This window comes from Vicugna pacos, chromosome 20, assembly GCF_048564905.1.
Source record: "Vicugna pacos chromosome 20, VicPac4, whole genome shotgun sequence".
Classification (NCBI taxonomy): Eukaryota; Metazoa; Chordata; class Mammalia; order Artiodactyla; family Camelidae; genus Vicugna; species Vicugna pacos.
The window spans coordinates 25,131,554-25,149,831 of NC_133006.1; the positions used below are offsets into that span (position 1 = coordinate 25,131,554).

Below are 18,278 nucleotides of genomic sequence, written 5' to 3' on the forward strand. Positions count from 1 at the left end.
AAATACTATTCTCCCTTATACATCATCAGCAGACTCACTCCCTTGACCTCTGAGACTGTTTAAAAGCACGTGGGGCTATAAATTCATTTAGCCTTGTGCTCTCCTGATAAACAACTCTAAACGTATTTTTTATTATTTATGTCTCATGACTATTACCATTCATCTTAGTTTTTAAACTTGTGAACCACCTGTGTGCCACTATTATGCTACCAGTGCAGTTGGGAATAGAGTTCAGTTCTTTCCTCTCTGGACACAATGACCAATTAAATTTGAGAGACTCTGAAATCCCTAGGGCTAAAATAGAGGACACAGCATTGTATGAATAGTAAGCCCTTTATTTAAAAGTACAACCCTCTTTCCATGACTCTACCAATGTTGCTGACACCTGTACAATCAGCTTCCCATTGTAAAGTGCATTAGGAACCTGGGGAGAAGAGTCAAGTGTCAATAAAATATGCCTCAGTGACTTAAGGCAATATCTACAATACACTTCTACTTCATCGTGAAGGATTTTTTTAAATTTATATTTCTTAATGCTGTCCAGGTCACATGCTAATTTCATTCTCAATCTATGGGCAGAAAGGGAGTTGAATAAGAGTGTCACAAGGGTTGAAAGCTCAAAAAGTCATTGTATTCATCAGTCTCTGTTTGGACCAGACGTGCTTTGAAATATGGCACAAAGAAAGGCATGGATCTCTCTGTGACACAGAATAAAAAAGGTGAGTAATGTCTACTGCGGGGAATCACATTACCATGAGTGGGAAGGGTCTCTCAAGATCATTTCATACATACCCTGCCTCTGGCTTGCATCACATGAAATAACCAGAGAATTCAATTTATTTCCTGGGAATCTTGAAATAAATGTCAAGTGTTTTCAGTGTTTCCAAAAGTCACTATCATTACCTTTCAAATGAATATTTGCCCCTTATATCTCCTTACCAAAAAAAGAAAAAAAAAGTCAGTGGAATTTTTTAAGCAGAGAAAGGAATTAGTAGTATTTAAGGTTTTCTTTTCATTTGTAGAAGATATATAAATAGGGAAACAGTTAAGGTGATAGTGGAACAAACATATGTTTGTCAATGAGTTAAATTCATTTTTCTGAAAATATAAAAGAGGAAGTGATGAATGAGCTGTCACCAGTGCCATACAAAATGTGGGAATGAGTAGAAGATGTGAAAAACACACAGGTAGGAAAAATTTTTAAATAGATGCTAAGTAGAGTCCTCTTATTTCCCACACCTTTCAGGCAACCAGTATCTCCTACAAACCATTGACCTGACTTCCATTTACTGGAAACTGTGTTCTCAGTATTATGGCAGAAACAAAGAAAAAGTGGCTTATATTTCAATCATTTCATATTATAATACTGCAAAATTATAATAAGCATAGGCACCACTAATTTTGGTTGCTTGTTTTCTCATATACATGGAAAGCGGAGAAAATGATACATTACTATTAATGATTACTACTAATGGTTAATATTATAGATGCTATTAGTGATAACTAGCTCACATTCTTTAAACTGCTCTCAGTCCAATGTGTACGCATGGCCTCATTTGAACTTCACAACAACTCTTTTATTATGACTAGAGAGTTGTTTTTGGTTTTGTTTATTTTAACATGACACAAAAATGTTCACCAACTATCCAGGATCACACAGCTCAGAAATAAAATGATGGAAGATTCCAGCTGCAGAGGCAGTGTTCCTAACAGCTAAGGTGATTACTTTTAACTCTGCCAAACAAATAGTAAATATAGTATTACCTTGGTTGTTTTAATTTTTGTTTCTTTAATGATGAGAGAGGTGCCTGTCTTTTCTATTTTCAATTTTGCTTCATATTTTTTTCTATCCCAAATTGCTTATTTATATCCATTGATCAATTTTTTTTGGATTTTTGCTCTTTTCTCATAAATATTATGTAATAATTTTTAATATTTTAATACATCAACCATTTTTGCCATAAACACTGTGCATTTTTCATCTTGCATTTATCATTATATTTGCATATAATCGTTTTCCAAATGAAAACTTAAAATTTACATGTGCACTCAAAAAAGTTAAATATCATGTCTTTTTCCATTTTTCACTGAAGTGTATTACTGCTGTTTACCAAGAAAAAATGTTTATCTATAGCTAACATGCCAAACTTAAAATCACATCTAATGGAAGGGGTTACAAATATTATAACTACATCTAATACATTCCAGGGTCAAGTTATACTTCATATATCAGTGTTTCTTACTCTTCAAAACGTGTTCCACTCTGGTATAAGGTATGCCAATCCTAATTATTTCATCTTCTTTCTTAAGTCTAACAGCTGTATGTTGTCATTCTGGCTGTGCTCTCTGTACATTTGGGGTTATATGCTACAAAAAAAAACAAAGGAATGGCTTTTAAATCCTGGCTTTTTGAGTCTTGGCCTAACCATTACTGAATGTGAAAATCATTTATTCTCGGTTAGTCACAGTAGCAATAAAATGTAGATCATATCTGTTTATCAGAGTTTTCGTGAGAATTAGAATGGATTATTTCAAGCACTGAGCAGTGTGTCACATGTTAATCAAGCAACAATTAGACCATCAGTTTTACAATTTTCATCAGAGTATTTGGAGATGGGGGAGATGTCATCTGTGATCATCACTATAAATCACAAGGAAGCCATACTTTTATTACCGTGAATCAAAACATCTAATAGCCATGATAGCTCTTTCTGGGAAAGGATGTATATACATGTCATTTAAGAGTAAGAAATAACTCAAAATATAACATGAAGATGTTACAAAAGCAAGTAGATCCCTTCAGATCAAATGTAGATCTAGATGAAACTCTTACCCCTGTATAACTCAGCATTTCAGTCTCAATAAATTAAAATCAGAATTTATTGTACAAATGGTTATTAAGGTAGGTTAGGACATAAGAAAATGATGAGGAATCGAAATGCGTTGAGCACTTATGCATATAAGCTTATATCCTTGGTATTTAAATGTAAGAATTTACTTCATAAAGTAAGCAAAGCGTAACTACTAAAAATAGAAGAACTACTTTCTAACCATATGACAACCATATCGTGTTTCACAAGGGTTCCATTTAATGGACTATAAATTATATTTAGTGTTTATTTATTCAGGTAAAATGTGAATATTCAATAATTATCTATTGACTGCTTGCCGATTTTATTTTTTTAGGATTATAAAACAAGTGAGTCATCATGAATTGGGCAAATGAGAGCTCCTCAAAAGACTTTATACTACTTGGCTTTTCAGACAAGCCCTGGCTACAGACGCCCCTTTTGGTGCTCCTGTTAATATCATACACAGTCACCATCTTTGGCAATGTATCCATCATGATGGTGTGCATTCTGGACCCCAAACTTCATACACCCATGTATTTCTTTCTCACTAATCTCTCCATTTTAGATCTCTGTTACACCACAAGCACTGTCCCTCATATGCTGATCAATATTTGTCACAACAAAAAGACCATCAGCTATGGTGGCTGTGTGGCCCAACTCATCATCTTCCTGGCCCTGGGTGCTACTGAGTGTCTCCTGCTGGCTGTTATGGCCTTTGACAGGTATGTGGCGATTTGCAGACCACTCCACTATATAGTCATCATGAATCCTTGGTTCTGCTTAAAGATGATAGGCTTCTCATGGCTCACTGGCTTCAGCAACTCAGTGTTGCAGTCTTCCTTGACCCTTAACATGCCACGCTGTGGGCATCAGGAAGTGGACCACTTTTTCTGTGAGGTTCCTGCCCTTCTCAAGTTGTCATGTGCTGACACAAAGCCTATTGAGGCTGAGCTCTTTTTTTTTAGTGTATTAATTCTGCTAATTCCAGTGACATTGATCCTCATCTCCTATGGCTTCATAGCTCAAGCAGTATTGAGAATCAGGTCAGCAGAAGGACGACGAAAAGCTTTTGGGACATGTGGGTCCCACATGGTTGTGGTGTCTCTCTTTTTTGGAACAGGCATCTACATGTATCTTCAACCACCTTTATCCACTTCTAAGGACTGGGGAAAAATGGTTTCCCTCTTCTATGGGATATTCACACCAATGTTGAACCCCCTCATCTACAGCCTTAGAAATAAAGATATGAAGGAAGCATTTAAAAGGGTGATGTCAATAATCTTTTTCTATAAGAAATAAGAAGTGCTCCATTGTCATGAGAAGCTTCTGAGTCTCTCCTTCACCTTGAATGGTTATAATGTTTGTATTTATTTTCATACTCTTCATGCTCTTATGATTTCATTGAATTTTACCAACAGTTAGAAGTTCCTCTGATCCAGAAGCAATGCTAAGACCATAAGATATCTTTTCTAAATTTAAAAATACATTGCTTTACAGAAATTCCCCCAATACAGTCTGTTCCTGAAGGTCAAGTCATGCTACTTGCTCCTACCAATGTCAGATTAGTTAGGACACTTGAATGATTTGCACAGTACACTATTTGTTCTAGAATTATTTTGTCACTCACCTTAGTTGGGGATTTCCCCATCTTTATTATTAAATAACCAGTGATCCCAAGCTAGAAATCAGCAGCCAAGTCCTTAATCACTTTGCACCCTCACACTTCTTGATAAAATCCATCATAAGCACCTTCCTGAACAGTTTTAATCATGAAATCTGTCTCAAGTCTAGCTGTCTTTACACTAAGTATAGAAACTTGTAAAGTCAGTTGAGTTTCATTTTCAATTCTATTTATAATTCATCCCTTTATTCCTCATGGATTGAATTTTTTCTTTTTTTTTTTTTCCTTTTGTCAAATCCTCATTTGTCCCAAGTTCTGCCTGAAGCTTGTAGGATCTCCTCTAAATAGTAAGGCTATCTATTTCAAGAAATACTAGTAGGAAACATTTTTTTTCTAATTTTTCTGAATTAAATTATTCTTAATTGGGCAGTCACTCAGTAGTATTTATTGTTCACTAGATAGCACTAGACCAAAGGAAAAACAATCATAGCTCTTCTACTGAAGAAATATTCTAATTCCTGGAAAAAAAGACCCTTAAACTCAGACAGTTAAATGATTATTTGCAGTTAGTAATGTAAGGACACAGATGGGACAACATTTTAGGCAACAGAGAAAGGGTTACAATTTTCAGAAAATACAAGTAATTTATTATGGTTAAAACATAGAGTACAAAACACATACAAAAAGAGCATGGGCTGAAAAGTTTGGACTTTATTGAGTAATGAAACCAGAATAATTTTAGCACAGAGGGTTAGCAGAAACAGTAGAAAATAACTAAAAACTTAAGTACAGAATATGGCTCTTATATAATAATCATGTGTTTACTAAACGTGACATTATAAATAAATGGGAAAGGGAAAGATTTTAAATATATGGTGTTTCAAAAGTTTTTAAACAAAAGTAATAAGAGATTCAAGACACCAAAAACAAATGAAAACAATTTTATCTCTAGTATAGGCGCCTTAATTTCCAAACCTGTATATACTAGTGCATTCTATTGTTGAATATAAGATAAACATTTCAAATTTTACACTTGCAAAAGCAGGCACTTGCTCTCCCTTTGCCACAAAGCCCTCTTCTAAAGCTTGCTATTTTAATGAATGGATTCACTTGTTGTTTACATGTGCAAATCAGAAACCATTAAACATCTCTTACACCATCCCCTCCATAATTATCAATATCAAGACCATTACCAAGACATATCAATCATTCCTCTTTGTACCTCCCATCTCTCCATTCCTTTCCATCTTCACATTCCTGGTACCATCAACTTTTACCTAGACCTATTTCTTAATCTATCATTATGTACTCCTGAAAACTCTCTGCAGTACACTTTAGAAAATACAGCTAGAGTGATCATTTCAATGCAAATTACGATTATTCCACTCTCACCACTTGCACTAGAGATTATTAGGGGTTTCCATTGCTCATCAGTTAAACACAAATGTTCATGTCCCAGACATACAGCCCTCTCTGTCTCTTGCACTTAGGATATTTCCTCAAAGCACAGAACATTTGAGCTTTCTGATCCTTCTATCTGGAGTACTCTTCCCATTCATCTTTACCTAATTATTAATTGCTCAGGCCTCATCTTAGAGAATCTTTTTCTGGTTTCACTGATTCAGTCAAATATCCAAAATTTACTTGCTCATCATGTACCTTTCATTGGGGCACTTGGACTTTTAACTGATCACTTGATAAATGCCTTTACCTACTACTAGACTGTAAGTTCTCTGAGCACAAGAAAAAAGTTTGTTTTTGCTTACCAAAGCATTCATAACACTTCTGGAGGCAGAGAGTTAAAACACCCAGATGTCAAAACTATGCATGATGTTAGTTGATATGTAAATTTTTACTTTTTCTGTGAAAAGAATTTTCAGAGATGCAAAACTCTCGGGATAGGAACAGTGGTCATATGAAATTTCATGATGGGATATAAAGTTAAATTCTCAAAGTCTAAAGAAATTGCATTTCTCTGTAAAACTGAAGTCTAATAACTGTCACATATAGTTATTAATCTTTTAAAAAAATTGTATAACTGCATTGCCTATATTTAATAAAAATAAAGTTTTTTAGAAAAGAATTCATCCTTTAATACATTATCTTTAAAGTTCACCAGTTTTACATATTTGTTTATTTTTCTTTTCTGTCAATGGATTTTATAATTTCCAATTTCTATTTTTCATGCACATTATCTCCTAAGAATGTACCAAGATTCTTTAAAACATAGTTTAAGTAGCTGCAAACTGAATTTCACCATGCTAGTATACTAAAATGTGGTTAACTATTTTTCTGTTGTTGAACATTTACATTGCTTGTTTTGATCATTATAAATACTACTCCACAGAACTCTTCAGAAATGAATCTATGGCCATATGTCAAATTACAGTTGACCCTTGAACAACTTGGTTTTGAACTACGTGGGTTCACTTACATTTGAATATTTCTCAATAGTAAATACTATATTACCACATGGTTCATGGTTGACTGAATCTGCAGATACAGAGGAATCCTGGATTGAGAGGTCGGACTGTCAAGTAACTTGGATTAATCCTAGCATTGCACAACGATCAACTGTACATTGTTAGAAGTGGTATCACTGAATTAAATTATAATTTTCTTGGAAGACCTAAGAGTCAACAGATGTTGCCAAATTTCCCTACAGAAATTTTGTACCACTCCACACTCCCACTAGCACTGTAGAAAGTAAATGAGAATATTTACTTCATGAACTTTTGTTAACTCTGGGATTTTTTATCTTTTGAGATATTTGCCAATTTTATAGGCAAAAATAGTATTATGTTCTTTTTTTCTTTTACTTCCCTGAGTCTTTTGACTCATACATGTTATAAATATAAACTAGGGCTGTTCATATTTATTTCATTTCCTCTCTCCTTCTAGGAAGGTGGTAGAATTGCACTACCCTGTTCTGCTGAATAAGGCCTGGCCTTTTTGCTTAAAAATGTGAACAGAACTTACACAACTCACTTCTTGATGATGAATTTAAGATCTGGTGCACACTGTGCCATGGTCTCTTTCCCACTGCCAGTCAAAGGAAGCAATGCTCCAAGGGGAGTTACCAATCTACCTGAATCCTAGATTGAGGGCAATACGGAGAAACCAACCTTTGATATACAAGTAGCATGAATGAGAAATAAACCTATGTTATTTAAAGTCACTAAGATTTTTGAGGTTCTTATTCTTATATGTAATATAATATAGCTTATCCTAACTGATTATAGAAATTGGCACCAGTGGTGGGGTTCTAATGTCAAGAAAACAAATTAAAATAGGAGACACTGGCATAACGTTCATGTGACAGGTGGAGAGGGCATTATATGAAAGATTGGAACCACAGAAATCCACGTTATATAGCAAGAAACTGGTAAAAGTATTTGCCTGCAATAATTTGGAAGGCAGATAATAAACCCAAGATTGTAACTCTAGATGACAAAGTTGGCAAATAGTACATATGTGTTACTACTGGACACATTTCAAAAGATATCTTAAAAAAAGGTAAACTCAAATTAATTATTTGTTTTCAAGTAGAAATAAAATAGTGAGACTCTAAAATTCAGCAAAGTAGAAGGATACAAGATCGACATACATTGTATTTCTTTACAATGACAATGAAATATCAGAAAGAGAAAGTGAAAAAACAATCCCTTTAAAATCACAACATACATACATACATACATACATACATACATACATACATACATAAAAATACTTAAGTATAAACCTGACCAAGGATGTGAAAGACTTATTTGCTGAGAACTATAAAATATTGATAAAGAAAATTGAAACTGATTCAAAGAAATGAAAAGGTAGCACATGCTCTTGGATCAGAAGAATTAAAAAATTGTTAAAATGACCTAAAGCAATCTACAGATTTAATGTGATCCCTGTCAAATTACCCATGACATTTTTCACAGAACTAGAACAAATAACCCTAAAATTTATATAAAACCATAAAAAGCCCAGAATTGCCAAAGCAATCTTGAGGACAAAAGAACAAAGCTGGAGGAATAACGCTTCCATACTTCAGACAATGCTACAGAGCTACAGTACTCAAAACGTCATGGTATTGGCACAAAAACAGACATATGAATCAATGTAACAGAATAGAGCACCCAGAAATAAAACCACACACCTATGGTCAACTAATCTTTGACAAAGGAGGTAAGAATACACACAATGGAGAAAAGACAGTCTTTTCAGCAACCAGTGTTGGGAAAGCTGGACAGGCACATGTAAATCAATGAAGTTAGAACACACCCACACACTATACACAGAAATAAACTCAAAATGGATCAAAGACTTAAATATAAGACAGGACTCTATAAATCTCCTAAAAGAGAACATAGGCAAAACAATTCTCTGACATAAATTGTACCAATGATTTCTTAGTTCAATCCCCCAAGGCAACAGAAATAAAAGCAAAAATGAACAAATGGGACCTAGTCAACTTAGAAGTTTTTGCACAGCAAAAGAAAAACACAAAAAAAACAAAAGGACAACCTAAAGAATGGGAGAAAATATTTGAAAATGATGCAACCAACAAGGGCTTAATTTCCAAAATATATAAGCAGCTCATATGACTCAGTAACAAAAACAAAAACAAAAAACCCAAAAAACTACCCATTCCAAAAATGAACAGAAGACCTAAATAGATATTCTCCAAAGAAGACATACAGATGTCCAATAGGCATATGAAAAGTTGTTCGGCATTGCTAATTATTAGAGAAATGCAAATCCAAACTACAATGAGGTATCACCTCCCACTGGTCAGAGTGGCCATCAATAAAAAGCCTACAAATAGATGCTGGAGAGGGTATGGAGAAAAGGGAACCCTCTTACTCTGTTTGTGAAAATAGAGTTTGGTGCAGCCATATGGAAAATAGTACAGAGTCTCCTTTAAAAAGTAAATATAAAGTTACCATATTATCCAGCAATCCCACTCCTAGGCATATATCTGGAGAAAACTATAATTCAAAAAGATACATGCACCCTAATGTTCACAGCAGCACTATTTACAATAACCAAGACATAGAAGCAACTTAAATGTCCATCGACAGATGACTGGATAAAGAAGTGGTATATATACACAATGGAATACTACTCAGCCATAAAAAAGAATGAAATAATGCCATTGGTGGCAACACAGTTGGACCTAGAGATAGATTATCATACTAAGTGAAGTAAGTCAGAATGAGAAAGGCAAAAACCATATGCTATCACTTATATGTAGAACCTAATATGGCACAAATGAACATATTTACAAAACAGAAACAGACTCACAGACATAGAAAACACATTTATGGTCACCAAAGAGGAAAGGGGATGGGGGAAGGATAAATTAGTAATTTGGGATTAGCAGATATGAAGTACTATGTATAAAATAAATAAACAACAAGGTCCTACTATATAGCACAGGGAACTATACTCAATATCCTATAATTAACTATAATGGAAAAGAATATGAAAAGAATATGAAAAGAATATGAAAGAGAATATGTGTGTCTGTGTGTGTAAATATATATATATAACTGAATCACTTTGCTGTAGACCAGAAACTAACACAATATTGTAAATCAACTATACTTTCATTGAAAAATGAATTGAAACATTTAAAAATTTTTAAACCTAATTATGCACTGGGTTTTAGAGGATGCCACTGCATTTGAGCTGACATTTTAGGCATATCTTCAACATATCACTCCATGATTCTAGTAGGTCACTTCATGATGGCGCAGTACATTATATGGCCAATGATGTCCATGTGTTCACTCCCACACATCCTTTGCTATTAAGTGGGCCCTTTTTCAGAAACAATGGTGTGTGGGATCTCATGCTGCTGAGTCAAACAGTGTGAAAGCCCTTAGACAGTAGTTTTGGCTGGAGACTTGTGATCAGAAAAGGCAAACCCACACTACAGTGTGTATTCATCTATTCCTAACAAAAAATTCATTGTCACATCCAAGATGAAAGGGTCTTAATGTAGCCAACTTAATATCAAGTTGCTAGTTGGCCTTTTGAAGGGATACTGTTTTATCAGGGATGCCTCCTTGGTCTCCTGTTGAAGGCAGATTGGATATTTGGCAATGCCTACAGTGTAGGCTGTTAAACCCCTGCACAGCTTCTATCCCTGCTACCATATTGTCTACTGTATTGATGTGCTCATTGTGCAAGTATTGCAGGTAGGGAGACAAGGCAAATGATAGAAATTTGACAATATCTGCTGAACAATTTTACTTCTCCTACCTGGTTGTTCAATTCCTTTCTTTGGTGGATTCTATTTTGTGAGTGTTAACATGCAATACAAAGAATGAAAGACTTCTCATGTCCCATTTCATATGTCAACATATGTGCCTCTGTTCCAGATTTCTTTATTCCAAAACTTTTTTTCTTCCCAGCCTCCTGGAAAGCCTTCCAAGTTATTTATTACTCCTCATGAGCTATACATAGCCCAACGTCAGACTACCTCCTGCTTCACACAAAGTGGATGACCAGATGTAACACTTGAAATTCTGCCCATAGAGCGAGGTTTCCCTCACCAATATCATTCAAGGTCACCCATGAGTGGGACTATAATTCAATCTTTATCCCTTTTGAATGCATATACATATCCACCTGATCTATTCTTGAGCTTTTTCCTCCTTTATTAATGTGTTAGAAGTGTTCTCCCACGCTACATACGTGTGATCTGAGGAAGAGGCATCACTGCTGAATGGGGGTACAGCATGCAGGTCTGAGCTACCTGCTCATGTGGTTTGTTTCTGTCCTCCAGTCAGGTCTGTGCTCGATCCTGGATGCCAGTACCCTGTTAGGATGATTGCTGCTTTATCCAATGACATAATAACTTGGTGAGTCAGAGTATCCAGCTCATGATGGGTAATTTTGGCTGCATGGTTATGTGATGTTTGATAGTTAGGTGTGTTGCCTCTGCCAGGACACAGAGACGCAACAGAGGCTGTTTTCCAAAAGGTGTAAAGTGTTCTGCCACAGACAGCAGGGTTTTGCTCCAAACCCTAAGTGTTTGGTTTTGGCTTTTGCATAAACTTGCCATAAATTCCACCTGATGCTTTCCTACTGTAACTTACACCTCTAATGTATAGGGTCTTACAAATTGTATGCACCCAGTTTCAGAGTGACTTGCTCTGTAGCTTAGACCTGCTATAGAGCCTGCTCTTACTCTGGAGCCCATTCAACGCTGGCATCCTTCTTGTTGCCAGCAGACATATTGGACCAATGTTCCATGGTGTCAGACAGGCTTACTACAAGACAGAGAGGCCAGCCAGAAACTTTGCTTCGCTTCTTCTTTTATGGTAGGAGATTCATGATGCAACAATATGTTTTTTACTTTAGGTTGAATGTCCCGTAAGTGCCTCAGACCAATGAATTTCTAAAACTTTTTACTGACGGGTCAAGCCCCTGAATCTTTATAGTTTCTCACTCACCTTCTGAAGCACATGTTGTATCAAAGCCTTCCATGTAGTACCTGCTTTGTGCTCATATGGTCTGATTAGTATGTCGTTCTTGATATAGTTAACCAGTGTGCTGTCCTGCAGAATGTGCAGCTAGTTTAGTTCTTTTCAGTCTATATTATGACAGAAGGTTAAAGACTTAAGATAGCCCTGGGACAATGTATACCATTGTCAGCTCCAAGTGAATGTAAATTCTTTCTGATCTACTTTTTTGATAGGGGTGAAAAAGAACACATTCACCAGATCAAGGACTGCACATCATGCACCCAATATCATGCTAATATGCTCAAGGAGACACATCCGGCCCAGCTGATTCAACTGGGGCTAACACTTGTTTGAATTGTAGTAGTCTCTTGTCATCTTCCAAGATCCATCTGATTTTTTCAGTGGACTGAGTGGTGAGGAAGATGGAGATGTGACAGGGACTGCCACCCATGCATCCTTTAGGATTGCAAAGGAAACAAATAAGAAACTTTAAAAGCAACTTTATAGCCATGAGGATAATTCAGTATTCACTATCAAAACTGGCAGGACAAAAGGGGAACCAAAGGAAGAAACATATAAATATCTAAAAATATACATATGTATTTTTTTCAGTGATACACTTGTGGGACTTTATTCTGTACTTCTCTTCTATTATCTCCCTCTAAAATTGCTCTTCTGGTATAATCCAAGTCCATCCAGTTATATTATTTTCAAAGGTATAAGAATACAGATTGCATACACTAAAACTTTTTAATTGGCTAATTTCATCCTGATAAACAGTCCAAAGCAGGTCACATATTGAAAAAAGTTATTCTGAACGATATGTAGTATAAAGTGACAAATTCAGAAAATGCAAATATTTAATAGTTAAAAACTAGGGAGGTATGTATATATAGATTATATACATAGATATAATTTATATATAAATTATTAATTTATAAAAGAATGTTATATGGCTACAAAATCATGTGTTATGAAAATGCTGCAATTTATAACACAATTATGCTCTAACATATATGATTTTGCAATTTATAAAAATGCATTGTGGTGGGGAGGGTAACAGCTCGGTGGTAGAGTGAGCTAACAAAGGATTTTCTTAAGATTATATCTATGTTCATGGTCAATTTACTTTCAGTTTTATTTTACCAAAAATTTTAGGTGAGCACATAAAAATTATAGATTGCATAATTCAATTACTTTTCTAAAACTATTCCTGTTCCAATCCTGTATCATTTCTACTAGTTCTGTCTTGGTGAATTCATACTAACTTTAAATTTCAATGTGTTAATTTATATGTTATAGTTTTTTTAACCTATAGATCTCTAGTAGGCTTAGTCCAAAAATATTCATTACAAAAACCAATGAACAGTTGAAATACTATTCTCCCTTATACATCATCAGCAGACTCACTCCCTTGACCTCTGAGACTGTTTAAAAGCACGTGGGGCTATAAATTCATTTAGCCTTGTGCTCTCCTGATAAACAACTCTAAACGTATTTTTTATTATTTATGTCTCATGACTATTACCATTCATCTTAGTTTTTAAACTTGTGAACCACCTGTGTGCCACTATTATGCTACCAGTGCAGTTGGGAATAGAGTTCAGTTCTTTCCTCTCTGGACACAATGACCAATTAAATTTGAGAGACTCTGAAATCCCTAGGGCTAAAATAGAGGACACAGCATTGTATGAATAGTAAGCCCTTTATTTAAAAGTACAACCCTCTTTCCATGACTCTACCAATGTTGCTGACACCTGTACAATCAGCTTCCCATTGTAAAGTGCATTAGGAACCTGGGGAGAAGAGTCAAGTGTCAATAAAATATGCCTCAGTGACTTAAGGCAATATCTACAATACACTTCTACTTCATCGTGAAGGATTTTTTTAAATTTATATTTCTTAATGCTGTCCAGGTCACATGCTAATTTCATTCTCAATCTATGGGCAGAAAGGGAGTTGAATAAGAGTGTCACAAGGGTTGAAAGCTCAAAAAGTCATTGTATTCATCAGTCTCTGTTTGGACCAGACGTGCTTTGAAATATGGCACAAAGAAAGGCATAGATCTCTCTGTGACACAGAATAAAAAAGGTGAGTAATGTCTACCTCAGGGAATTATAGTACCATAAGTGGGAAGGGTCTCTCAAGATCATTTCATACATATCCTGCCTCTGGCTTGCATCACATGAAATAACCAGAGAATTCAATTTATTTCCTGGGAATCTTGAAATAAATGTCAAGTGTTTTCAGTGTTTCCAAAAGTCACTATCATTACCTTTCAAATGAATATTTACCCCTTATATCTCCTTACCAAAAAAAGAAAAAAAAAGTCAGTGGAATTTTTTAAGCAGAGAAAGGAATTAGTAGTATTTAAGGTTTTCTTTTCATTTGTAGAAGATATATAAATAGGGAAACAGTTAAGGTGATAGTGGAACAAACATATGTTTGTCAATGAGTTAAATTCATTTTTCTGAAAATATAAAAGAGGAAGTGATGAATGAGCTGTCACCAGTGCCATACAAAATGTGGGAATGAGTAGAAGATGTGAAAAACACACAGGTAGGAAAAATTTTTAAATAGATGCTAAGTAGAGTCCTCTTATTTCCCACACCTTTCAGGCAACCAATATCTCCTACAAACCATTGACCTGACTTCCATTTACTGGAAACTGTGTTCTCAGTATTATGGCAGAAACAAAGAAAAAGTGGCTTATATTTCAATCATTTCATATTATAATACTGCAAAATTATAATAAGCATAGGCACCACTAATTTTGGTTGCTTGTTTTCTCATATACATGGAAAGCGGAGAAAATGATACATTACTATTAATGATTACTACTAATGGTTAATATTATAGATGCTATTAGTGATAACTAGCTCACATTCTTTAAACTGCTCTCAGTCCAATGTGTACGCATGGCCTCATTTGAACTTCACAACAACTCTTTTATTATGACTAGAGAGTTGTTTTTGGTTTTGTTTATTTTAACATGACACAAAAATGTTCACCAACTATCCAGGATCACACAGCTCAGAAATAAAATGATGGAAGATTCCAGCTGCAGAGGCAGTGTTCCTAACAGCTAAGGTGATTACTTTTAACTCTGCCAAACAAATAGTAAATATAGTATTACCTTGGTTGTTTTAATTTTTGTTTCTTTAATGATGAGAGAGGTGCCTGTCTTTTCTATTTTCAATTTTGCTTCATATTTTTTTCTATCCCAAATTGCTTATTTATATCCATTGATCAATTTTTTTTGGATTTTTGCTCTTTTCTCATAAATATTATGTAATAATTTTTAATATTTTAATACATCAACCATTTTTGCCATAAACACTGTGCATTTTTCATCTTGCATTTATCATTATATTTGCATATAATCGTTTTCCAAATGAAAACTTAAAATTTACATGTGCACTCAAAAAAGTTAAATATCATGTCTTTTTCCATTTTTCACTGAAGTGTATTACTGCTGTTTACCAAGAAAAAATGTTTATCTATAGCTAACATGCCAAACTTAAAATCACATCTAATGGAAGGGGTTACAAATATTATAACTACATCTAATACATTCCAGGGTCAAGTTATACTTCATATATCAGTGTTTCTTACTCTTCAAAACGTGTTCCACTCTGGTATAAGGTATGCCAATCCTAATTATTTCATCTTCTTTCTTAAGTCTAACAGCTGTATGTTGTCATTCTGGCTGTGCTCTCTGTACATTTGGGGTTATATGCTACAAAAAAAAACAAAGGAATGGCTTTTAAATCCTGGCTTTTTGAGTCTTGGCCTAACCATTACTGAATGTGAAAATCATTTATTCTCGGTTAGTCACAGTAGCAATAAAATGTAGATCATATCTGTTTATCAGAGTTTTCGTGAGAATTAGAATGGATTATTTCAAGCACTGAGCAGTGTGTCACATGTTAATCAAGCAACAATTAGACCATCAGTTTTACAATTTTCATCAGAGTATTTGGAGATGGGGGAGATGTCATCTGTGATCATCACTATAAATCACAAGGAAGCCATACTTTTATTACCGTGAATCAAAACATCTAATAGCCATGATAGCTCTTTCTGGGAAAGGATGTATATACATGTCATTTAAGAGTAAGAAATAACTCAAAATATAACATGAAGATGTTACAAAAGCAAGTAGATCCCTTCAGATCAAATGTAGATCTAGATGAAACTCTACCCCTGTATAACTCAGCATTTCAGTCTCAATAAATTAAAATCAGAATTTATTGTACAAATGGTTATTAAGGTAGGTTAGGACATAAGAAAATGATGAGGAATCGAAATGCGTTGAGCACTTATGCATATAAGCTTATATCCTTGGTATTTAAATGTAAGAATTTACTTCATAAAGTAAGCAAAGCGTAACTACTAAAAATAGAAGAACTACTTTCTAACCATATGACAACCATATCATGTTTCACAAGGGTTCCATTTAATGGACTATAAATTATATTTAGTGTTTATTTATTCAGGTAAAATGTGAATATTCAATAATTATCTATTGACTGCTTGCCGATTTTATTTTTTTAGGATTATAAAACAAGTGAGTCATCATGAATTGGGCAAATGAGAGCTCCTCAAAAGACTTTATACTACTTGGCTTTTCAGACAAGCCCTGGCTACAGACGCCCCTTTTGGTGCTCCTGTTAATATCATACACAGTCACCATCTTTGGCAATGTATCCATCATGATGGTGTGCATTCTGGACCCCAAACTTCATACACCCATGTATTTCTTTCTCACTAATCTCTCCATTTTAGATCTCTGTTACACCACAAGCACTGTCCCTCATATGCTGATCAATATTTGTCACAACAAAAAGACCATCAGCTATGGTGGCTGTGTGGCCCAACTCATCATCTTCCTGGCCCTGGGTGCTACTGAGTGTCTCCTGCTGGCTGTTATGGCCTTTGACAGGTACGTGGCGATTTGCAGACCACTCCACTATATAGTCATCATGAATCCTAAGTTGTGCTTAAAAATGGTAGCCTTCTCATGGCTCACTGGCTTCAGCAACTCAGTGTTGCAGTCTTCCTTGACCCTTAACATGCCACGCTGTGGGCATCAGGAAGTGGACCACTTTTTCTGTGAGGTTCCTGCTCTTCTCAAGTTGTTATGTACTGACACAAAGCCTATTGAGGCTGAGTTCTTTTTCTTAGGAGTATTAATTCTGCTAATTCCAGTGACATTGATCCTCATCTCCTATGGCTTCATAGCTCAAGCAGTATTGAGAATCAGGTCAGCAGAAGGACGACGAAAAGCTTTTGGGACATGTGGGTCCCACGTGGTTGTGGTGTCTCTCTTTTTTGGAACAGGCATCTACATATATCTACAACCACCTGCATCCACATCTAAGGACTGGGGAAAGATGGTTTCCCTCTTCTATGGGATATTCACACCTATGTTGAACCCTCTCATTTACAGCCTTAGAAATAAAGATATGAAGGACGCCTTCAAAAGGGTGTTGCCAATAATCCTTTTCTATAAGAAATAAGTGCTCCATTGTCATGAGAAACTTCTGTGTCTCTCTTTATCCTTGAAAATTATAGTAAGGTTTGAACTGCTTTTTCTATTGCTCAGGCTCTTATGATTTTATTGAATTGCACCAAGAGTTTAGAAAAATTACTTCTCTGTTCAGGAAGCAATGCTAAGATTGTAACATTTCTTTTCTGAATTCAAAACTTTTGCTTTCCAGAGTTTCCCTAAGGCGCTGTCTTCCTGAGGCCAAGTCATGGGAATTTCCTCCTGTCAATAACTAGTCAGGACATGAATGGATTACATTTCCCCTTATATATTCTTTGTTCAAGAACCATCCTGTCAACCACCTAGTTAGGGTTTCCACATCTCTTTAATTATATATCCAGTGAGCCCAAGCAAAAAATATTCCTGACAGCACCCATGTCCTCAGCACGTTACATTTACTTTCACATCCCTTGATAAAATCCATCCTATGAACCTTCCAGAACTGTTCTAAGTATGTAATCTGTCTCAAACCTAGCTGGCATTTAACTAGCTAAGTGTGTGAGCCTTATACAAGAAATGAAATATCAATTGAGTTTCATTCCTATTTTATTTATTTTTCAATTTTTTTATAAAGTATAGTCGACTTACAACGTCGTTAGTCTTTATTGTACAGAATAGTAGTTCAGTTATATATATATTCCGTCTCATATTCTTTTTCATTATAGACAATTACAAGGTATTGAATGTAGTTCCTTGTGCTATACAATAGGACCTTGTTGTTTATCTATTTTATGCAGTAGCATGTATCTGCAAATTTGAACTCCAAATTTATTCCTCCCACC

The 18,278-nt window shown here is 35.1% G+C and overlaps 2 protein-coding genes across 10 annotated transcripts in view; both read left to right on the top strand.

Annotated features, from left to right (window-relative positions):
• Nucleotides 1-4,242, top strand: part of LOC102530406 (putative olfactory receptor 2B3) — a 29,153-nt gene extending 24,911 nt beyond the window's left edge. For 2 of the 7 annotated variants that reach the window (XM_072945504.1, XM_072945502.1), the window contains exons 3-4: nt 545-719; nt 3,187-4,242. In XM_072945504.1, coding sequence (XP_072801605.1) covers nt 3,210-4,151 — 942 coding nt within the window. In that variant the 5' untranslated portion in view covers nt 545-719; nt 3,187-3,209 and the 3' untranslated portion in view covers nt 4,152-4,242. Of the gene's footprint in view, nt 1-544; nt 720-2,208; nt 2,274-3,186 lie in introns of all 7 variants that reach the window. The other 5 variants (XM_072945503.1, XM_072945507.1, XM_072945505.1 and 2 more) reach the window with 5 other exon arrangements.
• Nucleotides 3,495-17,467, top strand: LOC102530150 (putative olfactory receptor 2B3). Of its 3 annotated transcripts, XM_072945513.1 has the most exons (3): nt 3,495-3,574; nt 11,264-11,339; nt 16,503-17,467. In XM_072945513.1, exon 3 carries the CDS (start codon nt 16,526-16,528, stop codon nt 17,465-17,467), a length of 942 nt encoding a protein of 313 aa, XP_072801614.1. In that variant the 5' UTR covers nt 3,495-3,574; nt 11,264-11,339; nt 16,503-16,525. The 3 variants fall into 3 exon arrangements, with proteins under 3 accessions (XP_072801614.1, XP_072801616.1, XP_072801615.1); XM_072945515.1 differs by lacking the exons at nt 3,495-3,574; nt 11,264-11,339 and adding an exon at nt 14,022-14,036; XM_072945514.1 differs by lacking the exons at nt 3,495-3,574; nt 11,264-11,339 and adding an exon at nt 15,556-15,590.
• The last annotated feature ends 811 nt before the right edge of the window (nt 17,468-18,278 follow it).